This window comes from Nicotiana sylvestris, chromosome 4 (assembly GCF_000393655.2).
Source record: "Nicotiana sylvestris chromosome 4, ASM39365v2, whole genome shotgun sequence".
In the NCBI taxonomy this organism is placed as follows: Eukaryota; Viridiplantae; Streptophyta; class Magnoliopsida; order Solanales; family Solanaceae; genus Nicotiana; species Nicotiana sylvestris.
In genome coordinates, this window is record NC_091060.1 from 130,886,077 (window position 1) to 130,909,232 (window position 23,156).

The 23,156-nt window shown below is 36.3% G+C and overlaps 2 protein-coding genes across 2 annotated transcripts; one reads left to right on the plus strand and one right to left on the minus strand.

The window, feature by feature from the left end:
- Positions 1-3,659: 3,659 nt before the first annotated feature.
- On the plus strand, positions 3,660-5,034 carry LOC104220999 (E3 ubiquitin-protein ligase RING1-like). Its single transcript, XM_009771970.2, has one exon. It carries the CDS (start codon positions 3,821-3,823, stop codon positions 4,889-4,891), a length of 1,071 nt encoding a protein of 356 aa, XP_009770272.1. The 5' UTR covers positions 3,660-3,820; the 3' UTR covers positions 4,892-5,034.
- A 328-nt stretch (positions 5,035-5,362) lies between these two features.
- On the minus strand, positions 5,363-15,584 carry LOC104221000 (uncharacterized). The gene is made up of 6 exons (XM_070172233.1): positions 15,459-15,584; positions 14,375-14,421; positions 7,430-7,519; positions 7,171-7,310; positions 6,899-7,090; positions 5,363-6,355 (listed from the first exon to the last, which is right to left on the minus strand). The coding sequence occupies exons 2-6, from the start codon at positions 14,409-14,411 to the stop codon at positions 5,984-5,986; spliced, it is 831 nt and encodes a 276-aa protein (XP_070028334.1). The 5' UTR covers positions 14,412-14,421; positions 15,459-15,584; the 3' UTR covers positions 5,363-5,983.
- Between the last annotated feature and the right edge of the window lie 7,572 nt (positions 15,585-23,156).

The following is a 23,156-nucleotide window of genomic DNA, read 5'->3' on the forward strand; positions in this document are numbered from 1 at the left end:
TCTTATTTTGAAAATTTTGAGAAATGAGCAAAAATCCTGTCTAAGTTAGGTTTTACACAGCTGCAGATGTCGCAATTGCGACCTGAGCTTCGCAATTACAAAGCTTGCAAATGCAAGAAAACCATCGCATTTGTGAGGTCTCTCACACTTCTGCTTCCTTCGCAAAAGCGAAGAAATGCTCGCAATTGCGAGCTGAGCTGATCGCAAATGTGATCTGTTGGTCGCAAATGCGATGTCTGCTTTCCCCCTGTCCCTATCGCAAATGCGAAGGATTGTTCGCATTTGCGAACATAGGGTGGCCTAGCTTCTCTTCGCATTTGCGATGAGAAGCTCGCAAATGCGAACCAAACAGTGGTCGCAAATGTGAAGTTTGTCCTCGCATTTGCGAGGTCGGAGGCCTGCTACAAGACTGAAGAACACCAGCAATTTTTCTAAGTTTCAAATCACCCCGTAGCCTATCCGAAACTCACTAGAGCCCTCGTGGCTGCAAACCAAACATGCACACAAGTCTAAAAACATCATGTGAACTTGCTTGTGTGATCAAATCGCCGAAATAACACCTAAAACTACGAATTTAGCACCAAATCACATGAATTTTCCAAGAACACTTCAAAATTCCTATTTTCACAGCCGGACGTCCGAATCACGTCAAACCCACTCCGTTTCTCACCAAATTTCACAGACATGACTTAAATATTATATTGAACCTGTACCGAGCTCCAAAACCAAAATACGAACTCGATACCAATAAGATCAAATATTAATAATTTCTTAAAAACCATTAAATTTTCGGACTTACAATTTTTAACAAAAATTCATAACTCACGCTAGGGATCTCCGAATCCAATTTCGGGCATACGCCCAGGTCTCATATTTCTATACGGACCCACCGGGACTGTCAAAAACACGAGTTCGGATCCATTTACTCAAAACGTTGACCGAAGTCAACTAAATCAACTTTTTAAAGGCAAAAATTATTATTTTCATCAACTTTCAACATATATAAAAGCTTTCCGAAAACACGCTCGAACTGCTCACGTAAGTCGAGGAAGAATAAAATGAGGTTTTAAAGGCCTCAGAGTATCGAAATGGGGTTATAATACATAAGATGATCCTTTGGGTCATCACACTTGGCGTCCCCTTCTATACATTCTCTTTACTGTTTCTTTTGTTTCGAAGACAGTTGCATTTCTTTCAGATATTTACTTGTAGTTAAATCTTAGAAGTTCGTGAATTGTGACTCCAGATCCGGGTAGTCGTGTATAAACATTAAGATTATTATGAATTTCCGCACTCTTTTTAACTGGTTATGGCTTAATTATTGTTAATCACTGAAAGGGAATTGGCTTAAGGAGCCTAGCAAGTGGAATGTTATGCGCCATCACGGTCCCGGCAGTGGGAATTTTGGGTCGTGACATAGAAGATAACAAATTAATTGATACTTGGTCATATAAAAGATTTGATTCTTTTTTCAATGCCTCTATTATTTATGGAATAATATTAATAACTCTTGTTACTGTCGCTTCAGCGGAAAGAAAATTTCAAAATTAAATTGATAAAATCTTGCCTAAGATCAACAATATCTCAAGAAAGGTTAAATGGATTAGCTATATTGTCAATTAAGAAAGACTTATTAGGAGTTATTAATTATAAGAAAAATTATTAATAACTTTGTATTTAATAAACGCTAGAAAAATAGACTTCAAATAAATAAATAAATTTTTAAAAAAAAAATTAAGGTCCCCGTAAAGTTTGGGTTAAGGCCACAGAACTCGTGCGGCCACCCCTGACTGAACTTAGTTACTTATCTGGCAGATTACACACGAAAGTACAAAATGATTTTATGTTCTTCCAGATTCTGCATTTAGTTTGTTTTGATTATTTTAAGGCACTAAATAATTTTACTTTATTTAGGTTCTGCATGTAATCTGGTTTGTCGTTTGTTACGTAGATTAACTCCCTGTAAAGATTGGTTTTAACAAAAACATAGAAAATCAAAATGGAAACAAATAAAAAGAAGGAAAAGCAGAGAGAAGTTGATTGGATATAACAAAAATAGTACTGACATCCAACAACCACTATGGGCATTAATTAGTCGACAGATACCGACTACCCTGAATGTAATCACAAGGGATGGGAGTTTTCTTAAGATTAGATATGAAAATTAATTATTCGTTAGGCCAAAAAACCTACCAAACTATTTTTCTAATTATACATCTCTAGATATTGATTTATCACCTAAACCGCCAAAGTCGTGCTTCATATGTACCACTCAACGTTATGACTTACCACTGTACACTTGTTTAATCTGATGAAAAAGATCTATCAAAAGACAAATGAAGTAAAAAAATATTAGTGAAAGAAATGTTTGGAATATTAATTTCTCAATTAGGAAGAAATTATCGCATCTATATTCGTAGTCTCTCACTCCTAGTAGTCTCTTTTTGGCCCTTTAAATACAAAATATAATATTGGGGCGATTGAGAGGGTTTCTATGTGTATATATTTACGATTACGACATTATGTGGTTGAGTTTAACCTACTGGTTCCTGTGAAAAGGTATATGCTATATTTTTCTTTAGTGTTGAAATTTGTAAATCATCATCAATTTGACTTAACCGAACTATCCATATCAAAATTGAAAATAGTAATATGTAAAATTTCTATTTAAATTCAAATTAACCATATCCCGTAGGCGGTGAAAGAATGAGGGAGATTTTTTTAAATAAAAAAAAAACTAACTTTTGCCGTATAGGGAGAGTGACCTTTATATATTATAAAATACTTTAACTAATTATAAAACTTTTGAGTAATATTTTCCATGACTTTCTAAACATGTACTCCATCACATAAAATATTTTATGTGGCACTATTACAATTTGGAAGGTCAAACAATTATTTCTTCGAAGACATTTTTTCCTCAAGCATTTCTTAAATATTTTGAATAAACAGTAATGCATACCATACATGAACCATCGTATGCAGACACGAACGAGTAACTAACAAAAGCTTTGACAGAAAATGCTGATTAACTTTTACTTTTCCAGAAAATTGACTAGCAACAACAATGTCACACTTACCATAGGATTAAAAAAAAAAAAATTAACTCAAATAGCCGCCCACCTAATCTCTAAAGAGTAGCTAACAAAAGCTTTGACAGAAAATGCTGATTAACTTTTACTTTTCCAGAAAATTGACTAGCAACAATGTCATACTTACCATAGGATAAAAACAAGCAGACTAAAATATGGCTATGTATGTGACTACTAATTAGGTCCAAGGTCAAATGATCTCGTGGAATTCAGCTCAAGTATAGTAATTTAGCACGGAATTTATCATTTTGTTTGACAAGTAAAATGATTATAATTCACTCTAGTTTGCTTCAAATCAATGTTTCTTAACAAAAAATAATAATAAATCCAGTGAAATTTTACAAGTGGGGCCGGAGGAGGGTACTATGTACGCAGATTTACCCCTACCCTGAGAAGGTAGAGAGCCTATTTTCGATAGGCCCTCGGCTCAGGAAATCAATATATCTTAACTATTCATGGAAAATTTAAAAATATTCCAAGGAGCCATCAACCTCACATATTCAATTGAATGAAAGCAAAAGACCCTCTAAAAGTCTTTATTCAAACCTTGGAAAATAACAGGCTTATCATCCCTCCACCTCGTTGACAACTACTCATTGAGAGAAAGAATTAAAGAACCTTGAAAATAAATCAAGAATCTCAAATGACTACTTACCTAAATCTTCTTCTACCCAAAATGAAACTAACTCCATTGTTGTTTTTCTAAGATCAAGAAACATTTTCTATTAATGGCCATGAACACGAGAAAACTACTTCAAACTACAAACCAATCCAAAGATTGTTTGTATTTTTGTGACTCAACATGTCCTTATGGTTGTTATCCATATGTAGACTTGGACTATTACACACCACCACCACCACCTCCGCCGTTGCCGCCGCCACAATTAAGTAGCAAACATCATCAGAATATATCACCTTATATTATCATCTCTGTTGCCTTATTTGCTAGCTTGTTTCTTCTTCTTAGCTACTATTTGATCATTGTCAAGAATTGCCTGAATTGGAACAGGAGAAGAAGTACCTCAGCACAAGGCTCCAATGAAGAATTTTTCGACGAAAATCGAGCTCCTATAATTGATCATCCAATTTGGTACATCAACACTGTGGGTCTTCAGCCTTCTGTTATTGATAAGATCACTATTTTCAAGTTCAAAAAAGGGGATGGTCTGATTGAAGGAACAAACTGCTCTGTTTGTTTGAATGAATTCCAATATGATGAGTCTCTTAGGTTACTCCCAAATTGTAAACATGCATTTCACATCCATTGTATTGACACATGGCTTAGATCACATACAAATTGTCCCTTGTGTCGTGCTGCTATCGAGCCGAGTTTAGGTACTAGTATCAGTATCAATGAAGAAAGGATGTTGGAAATTTATGAACAGAGAGATGATATTGGAGAAGTGACTAGTAACAATGAGGCCACAGATCGCGAGATTTACGAAAATGAGACAGGGGCTGCTGGTGATCAAGAAGAGGTTTTGCAGATTGAGAGCCTAGGAACTTCAGCAAAAGAAGTTAATACCAAATGGGATAGTGTAAATGGAGAGGTACAAGCAATGAGGAGGTCTGTTTCAGTAGATTCTTCAATTAGTTCAAGTATAGGACTTGATATGGCTATGTTATCAAGAATTAGTACACGTGAAATGGGTTGTGTTGAAGCTGTTGGTGAAAATTCAAGTTCAATGGCGTTGTCTCTACATAAAGAGCCTTTTATGATTAAGAGATCATTTTCATATGGTGGTAGGTCTTTCTTCTCAAGACATTATCGTAGCTCCAGTTCAGTACTTCCATTGTGAAACACCTTTAGTTTTTTTCATACAACATTAGCTAGGATACTGTGGAAGTTGAAGGCACATTGTTGTTCTTTTCTTATTGGGATTTAAGATCCTAAACTGTGAATAACATCAGATTAATGGTTCTGATGAGAACCATTTACGAATTGGTTTGCACTCACTGTAACTGCATATAAACAAATTTTTATTCACTAGTTAATTCCGGAAAAAAAGTTCTGCCTCCCAAGATGGTGTGCAGTATTTAATACCACAATAATTAGTATCTGGAAGGACATGAATAAGCACTTTGCTGATCAAGAACAGGTAAATTCAATGCATAATGGGTCGGATAATGAAATTTGGTTGACGTTCTGCAGTATTTTACGTTCTAATCTCCTAAGTTGATGGTCAGAGGAAACATTAGACTTTGAGATAATTCTTCAGGGAATGGTTGATTAACACTTTGATTACAAGACTCGTCCAGTGAAGCTGTCCTTGGAATCGAAGAAACGAAGACTCATTCATTACGAATCAATAGAATTTTTGTAGAATCAAATTGAAAGCGAAAACAAATGGCTGATACCAATTTAAGATACCATGCAACCAGCAACAACACAGGAGACTTTAAACTAACTACTAAGTCTACTCTCAGTTTTTTCCCCCTTTCCGGAGAACTATCCTGCAATACTTTTTAACTAGACAGTGGAGAATCAGAGTCATCAGTGACCTAGTTGGATTGAGTAAAAGAATGTTAGTGGACTAAAATTAGTAAAAAGAAAAACGACAATAAATTACAAGAACAGATTTCCTAACTCGAGTCTCAGGTCACTAGAGAAGAAATTAACCCCATCAATATGCCCACCCTGAGTATCACTTTCATGACCATGTAGCCAATAAACATCCAAAACGGGTGTTTATGGGTTTGTATAACACCCCTTAAACCCTGCAGTAACATTTGCTGATGATAATATTCCCTAATGGCATCCACCCAGGGTAAGGACAAACATAAAATCTAAATAGAGGAAACTTAGGCCACAGATACACACTTCTTTTGACAAGAATGCCACAGCCTCTTTTCCACATCCCAACTGCCAGTATCTCCTGGACGGTATGCTCTCAGTATTCTTTCATACTATCTGGTTTTCTCTTTGCTTGCATTGCAAGACGAGCATCTCTCTCCCGCTCATATTCTCGATAATCAGCACGCTCTAAGAAAGATACCCTGTCTAGATACTGATTGGAACTCTTCTTGTAAGCATCCAGCTCATCTTCCATGCCTTTATTTTCTTCTTTGAACCCCTCCCAGTCTTTCTTTGTCTTATCAAGTACACTGAGTTTCTGCTTCTTTTTTATTTGTTCAAGGATAATATCAACAGGAGAAGCAGACGCTACAGGGCCTTTGCCTTTATCAGATGCTTCTGCAGAGTTGGCATCGACATATTTTTTCACTTCAACTTTTTCACCAGCAAAATCCAGTACTTCAGTGATCTGTAAAATTAGACTAGGTATAAAGAATGTGCAAGGAAAACGCAGCAACAACAAATCTGAGAAGCATATGCACATCTTAAGAGTGATAAATATTAATCTAAGGTTCTCCATCAAGTGGTTCAGACGACCAACTGCTCGCAACCATTCTCAAAAATTTCCTCAACCCTTTCCTTCTCTTCTGGTGCCTGGCATTGTATTGATGATAACTATCAAACTTAAAGATTAAACAAACAAAAATGACAACAGTTTCTTTCTTTCAATTTTTCTTTGGGGTTGGGGAGTGGGATAAGTTACTTAAATAACAACGGTATCAAGCATTCTTGCTCTTTGAGAAAAGAAGAAGAGGTCCATAAGCAAGTTTTGCATTCTCCACAGGTTATGTCATGTAGAAAGAAAGTAAATCCGTATCCATGTACAGCCAAAAAAAGCTCTAGCACCTGGCGCTCTAAGAGTGTATCACCACATTTGGAACCAAGTCTTCAGCTACAAAAATGAAAAGCTAGTAGTGCGCAATAATATCATGAGCAAGCAAGCTAGACCTACCACTTTACCCCGGCCTGAAGAGGCAGCAGCAGTGGCAGCTTCCTTTACTGCAGAGAGAGCAGCAGCAGCAGCAATCTTCTTTGCCTCCTCGCTAGTTTCATTTTGAGTAGGCCTAGGACACTTCTCAGGCGTGCTTCTTTCAGGCTCTGATGTCTGCTTTTGGGACAATCCCAGTACTGTCATCCAATTCTGCTGAGATTGTTACACCACAAGTCCGAAATAAAAACGTGGGCATATCTCATACAATTGTAAAGTAGAGGTCTTATACTCACAGAAGACGACGATTTTGATGATTTCTTTGAGGAAGTTCTATTTGATGCTGAAGTAGGCTTGTTTATTATGGAGTACAGGGTCCTCGCAGACACTCCTTTATTCATTTGCTGCCAAACAGCATCCACCCGAGCTTTCCTTTCTGAAATAAAAGCATAATGGTGAAAACATTGTTCTTGTGATCTTGGTCTCTTGGCTAAACCATAATGAAAATAATTGGGGGATAATATCATGAATGACTGGAGCATCGACGTCTCCTACCGATTTCTTCGGGCTGCATTTGCATGTTAGGAACACATGCAGCATCTTGTTTGGACATGGTTTGGAACCCATCAACATTCTCTAAATTATCTGAGTCATGAAGCAAAGACATTTTCTCCAGATGTCAGCAGAAAGAACGAGAGAGCTCGACCTAGGGCATAATCAGTGACTTCAATATCTAATAACAAGTATAGTATCAAGAGACACAGTAATGCTTGCATTATAATTAGAAGCAACATGTAAATAAAACCTAATGCAGAATCAGCCAGAAAAGAGTTGGAGAACAGACATAGAAAGGTGCTAGGAGAGTGGGGAACAAGATAGAAACTTCATTTAAGTGTTAAGGGGGATAGATGCATAATTACTGTTACGCAACGCCTTCCTGATGTTCTTTGGAAAGGCAACGTAAGGCTAAGCAATCGATGTCAGTGCGGTTGTTGTCCGCCAATGAGGTCCCCTCCGCACGCTAGACTAGATTGTCAGTGCCGTGCGGGAAAACCAATGTCACGAGCAATTGCGGAAGCTGAGAGAGAATTGGGTTTTGAATGATGATGATGATTTTATTGATGACTGAAATGCTGATTACAAAAGATGCGGTGTCGAGGGGGAGAGACACCAGTACAGAAAATTGCTTGCTTGGAAATGTTTGATTGTTTGGTCCCCCTTAATAATGCTTAAAAAAAAATAAACCAACATTACATGACTAGTCCTAACAAAGCTGTAGAAGCACGCTCAATGAAAATGATGCAAACTAGCCTATAATTACAATGAAAAGGACTTAGTTTATTACAATGTAGAACTAAGTCCGATGGCAACAACTTTGTCTTGCGGGTCAGGGTCTGCGCGCGCGTTGCCGTGGGCGCGCGCGACACTTGATGTGCTGGCCTGAGGCTGGGCACTGGTGCTTGGCATCAGGGTCTGTGCGCGAGGCGCTGCTGGAATGGGCCTGCAGCTGGGCGCTGGCGAGGCATCAGGATCTGCGCGCGCGGCATTGTCAGGGCGCGCGGCGCTGTTGTCATTGGCCAGCCCTTGGGCGCTGGCGAGAGGCATCGGTGGGGCGACAGAGGCACATGCGCGCTTGTCACTTGGCGCAGCCAAGACCACGGGGCCGACCATGGCGCTAGGCATTGTGAGGCTTGCTAGGCCGCCATGGGGCGCGGCCAAGGGGTCATGGGGCATGTCTGGAAAGCAGCCCATGACATTCTCCCCCACCTGAGTTGGCGCCGTCCTCGGAGCCTTATGATGATGATGATGATGATGATGTTTCTGATGGTTGTTGGATGGGAGGTCTGCGCCACTCTGTTCTGTGAGCTTGCTGTTGTAGCGACGCAATGATTTCATGCGGCTGACATGGAAGACTGGATGGATCTTCCACCAGGATGGAGTTTTCACCTGGTATGTGGACTTCCCAATGCGTTTTTCAATGGGCAGGGGCCCGATGTATTTTTGTTGCAGGCGAGGGTCATGGGTCCTCTCTGCAAACAAGTACCGCTTTGGGATGCATAGCATTACTTTGTCCCCTGTTTGATGTTGGGCAAAGCAAAGATTTTGTTCGGTGAATCTTTTTGCCCGCTCTTGGGCTTTGACGAGATAGCTCCGCACTATCCCCATGTTGCGCTCCCATTCGCTCGAGAAGTTGGCAGCTCGAGGAGATTTCGGCATGGTTGATGCATTCACCGTTTGCGGGAGAAGCGGTTGCTGTCCGGTAACAATTTCAAAAGGGCTTTTGTTTGTATGATGGCTCTTTTGAGAATTGAAACACAGTTGAGCAGCATCCAGGAGCTTCACCCAATGCTTTTGTGATCCGGTTGCGAAGTTGCGGAGATATTCCTCCAGCATGTCATCGAACCGGTCTGTCTGGCCATCCGATGGTGGATGGATGTCTGAGTTGTGACTCAATGTTGACCCAAAGCACCTGAAGAGATGGGTCCAAAAGTTGCTAGTCCAAATGTCTTTGGGCAGGCCCCAATGTTTGACAATGTGCGAGAAGAAGAGTCGAGTTGTATCTTCTGCTGATACGTTTTGCGGGGCTGCTATGAAGGTTGCATAGTTTGAAAATTGATCTATGACAACCATGATGGATGCAAGATTACCGACTTGGGGCAATCCCGTGATGAATATGAGGGAAACACTTTCCCATGGTCTCTGTGGGACATGTAATGGCTGCGAGGGTCCTTTCTGTGATGAGTGATCCGACTTGTCCTTGTGGCATGGCTGACAAGTCTTCACACGCTGAGGAGCGTCACCAATCTCTTGAGGCCGATGACATGATGTCTGATTGTTGCTGCGAAGGGTAGCCGGAACCAGGGGTTCATGTCTGTTGACTACCTTCTCCAACTGCATGGCCGAGATGTTTTCAGCGGCCATCTTTATGGGAAAGCATGGTATGGTGCAGGGCTTGGCCCCGTTTTCTCCCATCATCAGGAGCATGTTGGCATATGGTACCGGTATGGTGTTGGTTTGCCTCATGAACTCCAAACCCACTATGATGTCGAAGTCATCTATGATTGCGATGCGCAGGTCGATGCTTCCTTTGTATGGGCCAAGTTTCACTGGGACATTTGTAGTTGTTCCACCCAATGTCTGGGGTGGTGAGTTGATAGCCTTGACGCGGCCTTTGCTCTTTTGCACCACAAAACCCAGGCGCTCTACTTGAGTTGACGACAAGTAGTTGTGGGTGGCACCCGTGTCTATCAATGCGTGAAGGGGCTTGCCGTTCACTTTCAATTCGACGAACATTAGGGTCCTCGCTTGTTTAGGAGGTCTCTCGTCCATCTTTTCCTTCCCTTTCTTGGTGATTGGGACTGAGATTTTCTTAGGAGGACATGCACTGGTCGCTAAGGCATGCCTACCTGGTCTTCTTCTGATGTGTCTGATGCGTCTGACTCATCCTTGACAGTCTGATGAGCATTGACCTTTATGTTTGGGCATTCATTGTTCCAATGTGCCCCACCGCAATGACGCCATTCTGAGGGAGGCTTTCTCCCCTGATTGTTGTTGATGGATGCAGCACTGTTGCTGCTGGAGGGAGGAGTCTTAGTTTTGGATGCACTCCGATCTCCCCCACTTTTGCTTGGGCCACCATTGCTGGGATGGTTCCCGTTGAATCCCCACGGCTGGGGCCTGTCGTTCTGAGTTCCCAAATGATAATCGCCAAGGCATTCTGCAGCTTGAATGGCCTTGGGCAGGGTGTCTACCCGTTGTCTCTGTAGTTCCATACGGGCATGAGGTTTCAAACCTTCTATGAATGCGAAGAGTTTGTCTTTGTCCCCCATGTCGCGTATGTTTAGCATGAGTGCGGAGAATTTCGCGCACGTACTCCCGCACTGATTTGGTGCGGCGGAGTTCCCGTAGCTTTCTCCTTGCATTGTATTCCACATTTTCGGGGAAGAACTGCAGGCGTATGGCTACCTTCAATTCATCCCATGTCTGGAGAGTATCTTCACCGGCCTTGATGGCTTCGTATTTGACCCGCCACCAAAGTTTGGCATCGCCCTGAACATATATGGCAGCAGTCGCTACCTTTTTGGATTCTTCCAAATGGCCCACGGCATCGAAGTATTGTTCGATGTCGAAGATGAAGTTTTCCACTTCTTTAGCATCCCGGGATCCGTCGTATGGATTTGGCTCCGGTATCTTAAGCTTTTGTGGAATGGGGGTGAGGTTTGCTGCACCCCTGATGTGGTTGTCGCCTCCTCGAAGTAGGCTCTGTAGGGCAGCATTGACAACATTGAGCTTGCCTGTCAAGTCGTCTATGGTTTGCTGCATGGCAGTTAGTCTGTCTGCCTCTTGTTGCCGATGGGCTAACTCGTCGGCACGCTCCTGTTGGAGGTCCTCAAATTTGCCATGAATATTGGCAGTTTCGATGGCTGCCGTTTGTCGGTCATCGTCAGAGTCACGACTGATGTTTGCAATGTCATTTTCTGCCTGCCGCATTCGGCGGTCTAGGTCATCCAATCTTTGCACTAGGTTGTTGTTTAGATCAGGCACCGTATTCACGATGGGTCGTAATCGGTCAACCGTCTCTTCTAGGGATGCTAGACGCTCCCCATGATTCACCATGGTCAGAAATGGTGATGATGGCAAATGTGTTCCCTCATCCGATGTCGAGCCTAGGCTCTGATACCAACTGTTACGCAACGCCTTCCTGATGTTCTTTGGAAAGGCAACGTAAGGCTAAGCAACCGATGTTAGTGCGGTTGCTGTCCGCCAATGAGGTCCCCTCCGCACGCTAGACTAGATTGTCAGTGTCGTGCGGGAAAACCAATGTCACGAGCAATTGCGGAAGCTGAGAGAGAATTGGGTTTTGAATGATGATGATGATTTTATTGATGACTGAAATGTTGATTACAAAAGATGCGGTGTCGAGGGGGAGAGACACCAGTACATAAAATTGCTTGCTTGGAAATGTTTGATTGTTTGGTCCCCCTTAATAATGCTTAAAAAAATAAACCAACATTACATGACTAGTCCTAATAAAGCTGTAGAAGCACGCTCAATGAAAATGATGCAAACTAGCCTATAATTACAATGAAAAGGACTTAGTTTATTACAATGTAGAACTAAGTCCGATGGCAGCAACTTTGTCTTGCGGGTCAGGGTCTGCGCGCGCGTTGCCGTGGGCGCTCGCGACACTTGCTGTGTTGGCCTGAGGCTGGGCGTTGGTGCTTGGCATCAGGGTCTGTGCGCGAGGCGCTGCTGGAATGGGCCTGCAGCCGGGTGCTGGCGAGGCATCAGGATCTGCGCGCGCGACATTGTCAGGGCGCGCGGCGCTGTTGTCATTGGCCAGCCCTTGGGCGCCGGCGAGAGGCATCGGTGGGGCGACAGAGGCGCATGCGCGCTTGTCACTTGCCGCAGCCAAGACCACGGGGCCGACCATAGCGCTAGGCATTGTGGGGCTTGCTAAGCCGCCATGGGGCGCGGCCAAGGGGTCATGGGGCGTGTCTGGAAAGCAGCCCATGACATTACATATGCAGGAGACTTTTCCATTAATGTCCTTTTTTACAATTTCGCATTTCACTTTGTGGAAAAAGGACAAGGTTAAAGTTGTTATTCCAGGAGAGAAGGAGACTTCACAGGATGGCATATGGTCTTCCTTGCCCACACCAAGGATTGGAGGTGAATCAAAACAACCAAAGCGAATTTCACGCAACAAGCTTATGCACGGATGTGGATAAGCACGCGCACATACTAATAAGAAAAAGGTTATTGCTTTATATATACATGTATGGGTATCATTTCTAATAATATTACTGCATGTTCATCTAGAATTTTCCATGTAAAACTAATTCTTGTGGTAATGAACAGAAAAAAAAAGTGGTTAGATTAGAGAATAAAGGAGCTAAAACAATCAATTTACTTAAAGTAGACTAACACTAAACCATGCGAATCTGCTTATTCATAATTTCCTCTTCCCCATTCCAGTTCTTTTTTATGTTTTGTCTGATATTAATTAGTTGACACAGCATCTCTGCGGGATGCCTGTTGATTAATCACCAAGAATGGTGGATGCAGTTATCTCAATAACTTGTTCATTCTATTACAAGATTATGAAACCATGCCACATGATTTAAACAAGACAAACTGAAATGTCATTTCTCACTATTTACTGTTAATATCCTTTCTGGCCCATTTTTTTAATTACTTAATAAGACCTACAGACTGGTGTTTTCTGTTATTAACAGTTTAATGAATGAGAAGCTTATTTCGCCCATATCAAAGTTGAGTCTACCATAGCTCCACAGTCAGTTCCCCCTGGGAAACTTGAAAAACATGTGGCATGCTCTATTGACAATTTTGTCGATGAAAGGCAAAGACTAGGTGTTAATCCTGTACTAGGTGATAAAACTTCCTCAAAAAGTAAGACAAAATCCTTATGATTTATAGGCAAAATCCATTACAGTCCTATGGATGTAACTGGGGTAAGAGGGCAGTATTACAGCAATGAGGAAGTATGGATTATGGTTATCATGACATGAAATAGTGATAGCTGTTCTTGGTTAACAACACATGCTTATCCTATTCATGGAACATTCAACCTACATTAAGTGTACTGTAATTGTACTCATTTCAAGTTTATTTTTCCTTTTTGCTTCAACAAGACAGATGACCACTTAGATTTTATAAATTTCTTCTTTCTTTAGTTTGCTTCAAGAAGATATGATGATCACACAGACTAGCTGCTACATACTGCATTACTTACAGCAGATAGTAACATTAACCTGCTCCTCTGATTAAGATTCGACCCAAAAGAACAAACGAGTTTTTCAGAACAGTAGGAAACAATAAAAAATAAAACGGATGACACGACATAGACTTATGAACATAACTGTTATATTTCCATTAATATCTTTTTACTTTGTCAAGAGGTTAAGCGCCTGACAAACAAACATAAGCCATCTTTGACTTTAAAGTCCCATTGGACCATACACAAATGCTGCACTGGGCATCTGAAATAGTAGAGGGCTGATTAGGTTAGACACCAGGACTAAACAGATTACACGGAAAGAATATCTTCAGAACAGTACGTTTAGGATTTAGCTACATATATCCACACCGATTGTCTGAAGCTTCCTCCCATTCCCAATGCCAACAACAAAATCTCCAAATTTCATCTTTTTGCAAAGATTTAATTTTAAGTTAAGACATGATAAGAGCATAATTTCACAAGAATCAACATAAGCCTTAACATCTTATGCAAAAGCAGGTCAGCTTGTTTTCAATGTGAGACCATTAAAACAACCAAATTCAATTGACCAATTGCATATGCAGTTTAGCATTTCAAATAAAATAATGAAATGCTAGCAGAGGAGATAGACATGAAATGAAACTCGAGAATTATGTAAATTCTAAAGAGGAAATGCCAAAGGTTATGTCCTTGTTAGAGAATAATTGATAGAATTGACAAGAGGGAAAGGACAGGTACATTAAATAAAAGAATTTTACTTTGAACAAGCTGGGCTTCCGCAGTCAATTCAGCCATATTGCTTAACCTGTTCAATCAATTCATAAACCATAAGAACAGCATCAAATTACCTTTCACGGCAAAAATTGAAATGGAAAGAGGAAGGGGGAGAGAAGTGTAATAGGAGAAAACACATGTTCAAGTAAAAAAGAGTATATCTTCGCCGAAAAAAGTAAAACCAAATTCCCAGTGGGAAATACTGATAGTCTCAGGCAATTCGTTAAGGCATGAATAACATAAACAACCTAAACTGCACTATTTTCATAATGATAAATCCCTTTCGGAATATTTTAAGGGACTTCACACACCAAACTTGATATGACAGGAATATAGAATAAGATCATAGCAAGTTAAGTGGTTAAAAACAAAAAACAACTAAATACAAACAAAGATTTTCCCAGTAAGACAAACATCACAATTCAGCCACTTCAAAATAAATATACCTATAGGTGAACATTGGTTACAGTCATCAACTGCAGGTTGAATTTAACACAATAAGAGACATGAATGACAACGATTTTTACCTTTTACCTTTTACCTTGGTAGAGGTTAATGGTGTATTGACGTTGGACTAGACCTCCTAAGATGGGTTAACTTCACTTACTAAACCCCCTTTACAGATGGGGAAGGAAGAAACTGTGGGCAGTTGGTGCTTAGATATCAGCATTCGGTGTTCAAAGGCAGGGGACTTCAACAGGGGCACCAAACTAAAGTAAAATGTAGCACTCAAGATATCAAGTTTACATCACACTAATCGAGTGAACAACCACTTCAACAAAGCAAGATAGTGTAATTTCCAGTAAATAGCACATGAAAAGCCCAGCAGGCTACAGAATTTCAGCAGAAAGATACAGCAAAATTCAGCATAAAAAACATAAATTCAATTTTTTTTCGAGCACAATAAACTTTACTACTATCTATTAAGCCCAATACCAAGATCAGAGCTTTATTGATATTACAAGCCATAAAAATCATACCAATGCAAATGTTGTTTTAGTTTTACATGTACAGATTGCAAATGGTAATAAAATTCTTTTATTTACCAGAAAGAAAAAGAAGTCATACCAATGCAGGAACAGTCGAACAGAAACCCTAAGATTTATTTCAAAGCGATAAAAAAAAGGGATTGAAGCCGAAAAGCTGAAAATAAACAAAACCAATGGAGGCAAAAGAGAAAATTCATTCAAGAGATCTTACGCGATAAGCTTTGACAGCGAAAAGAAACCTCGAAGCAGTACTGTAGCTTTTGAACTGGCCGACTTCCACCCGATTTTTGTATATATAAAGCTCCTGTGGATCGAAAGGTCTGGCGAACCGAACAGGGATCCAGTGACCAAACCGGTTTGTATCACACCAACGGTCAACAGATATTATTTTTTTCGCGCACGGGAAAAACTTATCTTGAGCAGAGGTCCAGCCCATTAGTATTTGGCCTTTTGTTATCAAAGCCCATACTCACTTGCCAGGTGATGGGCCTGATGGCCTTTGTGTTTACAATAAACCGGAAATTTTCAGGGGATTTGCATTTATACCCAGTTTTTGGGTCACCTTTTAACTTATATTTGTTTTGTAAAAAAAATTGCAAGCGTAACCACTTTTCGGGCAATTTCAGACATACGGGCCTGAAGTTTGAACTTCAGAATGTTTTGCCTGAAGTGTAGCTTTATCAAAGCAAAATTTCAGATATTTTTTGCTGAAGTTTGGTCTGACTTGCAAAGGCAATCACGCAAACTTTATTTTATAGTGCAATGGCAAACTTCAGTTCAATAAAATTACAGCATATTTTGGATGAAGTTTTTGTTTTGTAATTGCTGAACTTCAGCATTCTAGGAGCTGAAGTTTCTTTTGTATTTGCTAAACTTCAGCATTCCAGGAGCTGAAATTTTTGTTTATATTTGCTGAACTTCAGCATTCCAGGAGCTCTTATAATAAGGTTATGCATCCACAAGAATATCAATAGTTTAGTTCAATATGCAAAAAAAAAAAGGGGCAGATTATAAAGAATGATAACACGTTATAGATGAAGACAATAAACACTAATATTTTCCACCCAAAGATTCCAATATTTGGTCACTATTTGAGAGCAAGCCATTTCAATGGTATTATGCCTGTGGGTTGTATTATAGGTAGGTAGAGAGGAGAATTTTTGAGTTAAAAATTCATAAACAGTAGTATTGTTGAACATTGACAGTATTGTAATTACGGGACATAGCAGCACCAACAGCAGCAAAAAGTTTATCCCTATGAACTGAAGTTTCATAGCAGCACCAACAGCAGCAAAAGAAAGAAGAAGGAGGAGGAGTAGGAGGAGAAGAAGAAAACGAAGGAGGAGGAGGAGGAGGAGGAGGAGGAGAAAGAGGGCTGAAGTTGTTTAAAAAATGGGTACAAGTTAAAACTTTATTAAAAATAGGCATAGGTTAAATGGACGTGCAATTTTTACAAATTTTTATGTGTCACCCAATTTTGCATCACCCATTGAATGTGTACCCACTTTTTTAAAAAAAAAATATTTAACTATTACCCAATATTTAGATAACTTCAGATCGATACACTTTCCTCTTCTTCTTTACTATTGTTTTCATCTTCCTTCTTCTTCTTCTTAGTTGCAAAATGGATTTGTTAAATTTGTTATTGTTTTGGAATTTTGATGATTGAGATTTATTCTTTCTGATATTTGAAAGTTACGTTTCAAATTTGAGCTCATTTGAAATAGATTTTGGCATTAAATCGTGTATTAGATTATTGAAATTCGAATAACAAGTTTAAGTTTCAGAATTTACGATTCAAAATCTGAAGTTGCATTCAATAGATTGAACTACTTAAGATTCGAATTTCTAAAGTTGGATTTGAAAGGTAGAACAACTTCAAATTTGATTTTTGAAGTTGAATTGAAAGAATTGAACTGCTTCATATTCGAATTTCTGAAGTTGCATTTGAAAGATAGAAGAAGTTCATATTTAATTTCTGAAGTTGTATTGAAGAGATTGAACTACTTCAGATTCAAGGGAGTACACTTTGCAAAAAAAATTATAATACGGATATAACTTCAATGATGGGCCCAAAAACGAATATATATAAAAATACCCCACGATAAACATTCCAAAAATCTTAGAAAGGGAAAAAGACTAGATTTAAAATTAAATTAAAGAATGATAAGAGTTACAAATTGTGAATCTAGCAAGTTGTGCACATCATGACAATCTTTGATGTTTTGCTTTTTAAAAAACTCAAATCAAGAAATAAAAAAACATCAGAAAATAATTAGGAACCTAACTCTTATCTCATCTACACTATAGTACGTATATCTTTGTCAATTAGTTAATGGACACATTAGTAATTAGAGAATCTCTCCAGTTGGTCGGGTTTTTCACTATTGTTTTTTCTTGCACCTATATATTGATAATAATGATTTCAATGGCTAATGCATAAATTATTCTCTTCTTTGATACCCGCGCAGTTCGTATCTATCCCCAAATCTTTGCCGATTAGATTTCTCTGATCACATTAATGAATAATGATTAATTGATTATATTCTAGCTAATTTGAACTCTAGGAGTCCATTTATTTTAGTTGATTGAACACAACTTGGTCATGAATCTTTGACTCTAACTAGAATTAGAAATTATTTATTCATGCCTAATCTCTTCAGTGTACAAGCACTCATGATTTTTGTTGTTGCTTATATTCACCGGATTGACTCGAGTTATTTTTTAAAACCACGATATTTTAATGGTTAAAATTAATAGTAATCAAATATATATATATATATATTAAAAGCACGAAGGCCCTATCGAAATGTCGTTCACCTTTTTTACCATTCGTAAGTGTATTATATGTTGGATATAATTGTAAATGTAATAACTATTTTCTTCAAATCCATCTTAGTTTAGGACTCAAATTCTTCAATGTTTACTGATCGAATTAGGCTTATCCTTTCGTTTCTTTCAAAATAAATAAAAAAAACTAATTATCGGCTAATTCAAATTCCATTATCTATTTGGTCTTAGTTTAGGACACGTCCCTTTGGATCAATTTGGGATTCAAATTCCATTGTTTATTTGGTATTAGTTTAGGACTCAAATTCTTCAAAGCTTACTGACCGAATTAGGCTTCTCCTTTCGTTCTTCAGATTGGAATCAATATCGTATTACGATTATCCTTTCCGTTTTTACTCTTTGTTTTGGAATCAATTTAGGTTTCTAGAATTTTACAACTATAAAAGAAAATATTATTCTACATTCTTTGTCATAAACTGACGTCCCCATAGTGTATTGCTTGTCACTCCGGTAAATTTCTATCTTGTACTATATTCTTGAAGTTATGTAATAATTCAACTATATGTCTCATATATGATCATTGGTTTATGTCTCATGTATGATCACTGGTTTAAAGTCACTTATAAATGTTATACAGGTTGTTTGGATCGTTGCATTCATCACATAAATTTGTTAGGTATTCTAACCTATATCAACTTTATATTTTATTAATTTAAAGTTTTTATCACTCTATAGTTGATATACAATTTTAATTACTAATTATTATGCCACACTCTATGGTCGATATATAATTTTAATTACTAATTGTTATGCTAGCTGAAGTTGCTCATATTATCTCACAAAATCAAATTTATTACCTCGTCTAATTGAAATTTTACTTACTAATTATTATGCCACATTCTATGATTGATATATAATTTTAATTACTAATTGTTATGCCAACTGAAGTTGCTCATATTTTCTCACAAAATTAAATTTATTACCTCTTCTAATTGACTATAGTATACATATCACAATTTTAAAATTGTGTTCTTAAAGAATAGCCCTTGACAATTGGCGTCGTTGAATTTACCCAAAGTTTTGACAATTTTCATTGGTTCAGGTAAACAATTGTCCTTATTAAATGCACGAAGGCTTTTAGCGAACTGTCATCCGCCTTTTTTACCCTTTTAAAATAGAGTTCACGTTAAATAAAATAGTCATTTGACTTGAAATTTTGAAATCAACTAAAATTTAAGTTGTTAAATATTTTCTTATTTGAATTATTTGATTTAAGATGTCCTAATATATTTAGAACTTTTGAGGTTTACTATAATTATCCAACTTTGACTTTTTCTACATCTTTTAACGAAGAAAATCGTATCTTAGACTAAACTAATAGTTAGGCATTTGTATTCCAACTTTAATTCTCAAATTTGCTTAAGAAGGAAAATATCTATTTTTGTTGTGAGAAACTTTAATTTGGTTGCTTATCAAGCAATAAAAGAAAAAAAGAGCCTTTAAAACTTCTCTTCCTTTCTGATTACCAAAAGATGGCAAAAATAAAAATATCCTAAACATAAATAAAAAATTATCTTTTCAAGAGGGAATGAATTATCCTCAAAGTATTTAGCAATTTTTGATTTAAATAAAAAGACATATACTGAGTGTAATTATAATTTTGTATAATATGAAATATACCTATTCCGAGTAAAAAAAATCCAAACAAGGTAAAAGAAAAATAAAACGCTCCTAAATTACTAACGTAAATAAAAGAAAAATAAAAACATGCATTCCTAAAATTCATACATAAATAAATGAGAAAAATATGTTTTCAAAAAATAATTAGATTTTGTTCAATTCCTAAAATTGAAGATAAATAAAAGAAATATATATATATATATATATATATATATATATATATATATATATATATATATATATGTTTTTGACAAGTAATCGAATTGTAAATAAAGAGTAAAATAATTTATTGAAAAAGAAATTCTAATTAACTACTTTTGTTATGGGAATTTGTGAGAACATTGCTCCTTATAATCAAACAAAAACTTATGAGTCTTTTCTTAACCCTTTTGTATTTACGTTTTAAGTTTTTAAGATATTATATATATTTTTTTACTTGCTATTAGGGCTTTCTTCACCTTTTTTAGTCGAGAGTCTATCGAAAATAGTTTCTCTGCCTTTCTAGGGTAGGGGCAAGGTTGCGTATATCATACCCTCCCCAGATCTTACTTGTGGGATTATACTGGATGATGGTTATTGTTGTTGTTGTTATATTTTTTTCTTTGAATACAACCTAATTTCTTCTTAAAAAGTGTCAAGGTTCATGTTAATTTGAGGTAAGAAATGAATCATCCTTACTTTTTTATAAAATTATATTTAACGCTAATTTGTCACTAAAACAAAGAATATTATAACTCATGCAATTATTTATGGATGAACATATCCTTTAGCGTTGACAGATCCTCTTATCCTTCAATCATGTACTGTTTCTTTAACAGCGTGTTTGGATGGTTGTTACACATCGTTTCATAATATATCGTATTATATTGTATTGTACTGTATCGTTTAATGAATACAATATTTGGATAGATTGTATCGTTTGCCGTTATTTCATGATATCATGAAGAATAAATTTGTAATATTATAAAGAAAAATTATGATACGGGGTAAATTTACTATATAAAAAGGTAGGGTAAATGATAAAATTAAATAATTTAATAATAGTAAAGGTGAGATGAGAGAAAAAGACAAGATAATGACGCAACCACACCAAATCGGTCGTTACATAAAGTGGCACATTCCGTCGTTACGTAACGACGGATTTAACGATACGATACAATAAAATTTAAGTAACAACCAAAATAAATATCATATTTAAAGTAATAATACGATACGATACGATACAATTGGTAACGACCATCCAAACAAGCTGTAAAACATAATACATACTCCCTCTGCCCTTATTTATATGACAGTATTCGAATTTTGATAATCAAACGAGTTTTTTTTTTGTCGTAATTTTTATATGCCTTCTAAATATTTAGTTTTTAAATAATGTGACTATAGTACTTTTAAAGTAGTTTTTAGATATGTAAATTTAAAGAATCTATCAATATCAATTATTTTTAAAACCTTTTTATTTTTATTTTTATTTTTATTTATGTTAGGCAAGATACAACAACATAACATATTTTTATCTTATTTAACAAGATATTATAATTATAACTGTTATATAACTAATTCAACTAAATTCATCATCTTTGTATGTTAAGAAGATATTGTTTCAATATATGCAATAATTTATTTTTCTTATATATATTTTATATTGATTGTCGCGAAACATACGTGCAACGAACGTACACTAAAGCTAGTTATATTAAAAGCACGAAGGCCCTTAGCGAAATGTCGTTCGCCTTTTTTATCCTTTAAAAATAAAGTTTATAATAGATAAAACGGTCATTTAGTTAATCATCTAATATTTAAGACTTTAAAATCAATTAAAATTTTAATTATTAAATCTTTTCGTATTAGGACTTTAAAATCTATGAAGATTTTTTGCTTTAATAAATTCTTTCTTTGTTTAAATTGTATAACATAACTATAATACCTACATATTACCCGATCTTTTCTCAATAAATTCTTTCTTTATTTAAATTGTATAACATAACTATAATACCTACATATTACCCGATCTTTTCTCTTTTCATGATATTACGGGTAACTAATATATACAACTCCACATTATCTAGGGAAAAATGCTATTTTTAGAGGTTCTTAGTTATATGTTTCTCTCCGGTGCCAACCAAAGAATTTTCATTCGTCATATCTTTTTATTTTATAGGCAGCTGGCCTTTGTAGCATCGATAATATTTTACTTCTAAACTTTTGAATCCCAAAAAATTAAAATTTAAAATAGTTCATCAATTTGTTAACAAAATTAAGAAGGACAATAAGATATTTATAACAATATACAATTCAACATAAATTTTCAAGTAAAACTATTATCTATCTGTACTATATTAAAAACACGAAGGTCCTTAGAGAAATATTATTTGCCTATTTTGACCTTTAAAAATAGATTTCACACAAGACAAAATTGTCATTTTTTTTTAAATTTTTAGGACTTTAAAATCAACTAAATTTTGTTTAATAAACTCTTCTTTATTTAAACTATGTAAGAAGTCATAATGTTTAAAAATCTAAAATCGATCCAAAATTTACCACTTCAATTCGAATAAATACATTAAAAAAAAAGCACTAACATTATGCAATTTACCTTACATATATAAATCATATTGAATAATGGAATAGTCATTAAGTAATACTTAATGCTTGTATGATCAAATAAGGAAGCAAATATAAATATGATAGCAATATATATCATATAGTAGTTCAAAAATAAAGAAACACTGGCATAATAATAAGAATAATGAACATAATCCAAAGGAATCAAATTAACAATAAAATTCTTACTATTTAACACAGCTAAATATGAAATAGAATATTCACTTTTATATGTTTGTTTTCCTATTTATAATTCAAGAACCCTAAGACACAGGCATCAATTTTTTATTCTTTAAAAAGAGAACTCTTAGTTGATAAAATAATTATTACAGTTAAATATTAAAAAAATTGAATCATAAGAAAAAATTATTTCCTTTAATATTAATAATAAATAGTTAAATCTTTAAAATACCATATTAGAAAAAGAATCGAATTCTATTAATTTCAGTATTAAGACTCAAATTTGGTAAAAGTGCTAAATAAGGATAAAAAAAGTAGAAAACAAAACGTATTCTAAATAAGTTTTTATTAATTATATATATTTTTTTTATTACAAAATTTTAGCTTAACATTAGTTATTTTTATACTTTATATTGTCATTTATCAATTTTTTTCATGAGTCATAGGACCAACCTTTCTTTCCCAAATCTCTAAAAGATAAAAAGATTTTTTCAATTTATATTTTTGACAAATCTATAAAAAA

Coding starts and splice junctions, on each gene's coding strand:
- LOC104220999 (XM_009771970.2), top strand. CDS start 3,821: ATGGCCATGAACACGAGAAAACTACTTCAAACTACAAACCAATCCAAA.
- LOC104221000 (XM_070172233.1), bottom strand. CDS start 14,411: ATGGCTGAATTGACTGCGGAAGCCCAGCTTGTTCAAA. Junction 7,311..7,429: donor AATGCAGCCCGAAGAAATCG/GTAGGAGACGTC, acceptor CTTTTATTTCAG/AAAGGAAAGCTCGGGTGGAT. Junction 6,356..6,898: donor CTTCAGGCCGGGGTAAAGTG/GTAGGTCTAGCT, acceptor CTAATTTTACAG/ATCACTGAAGTACTGGATTT.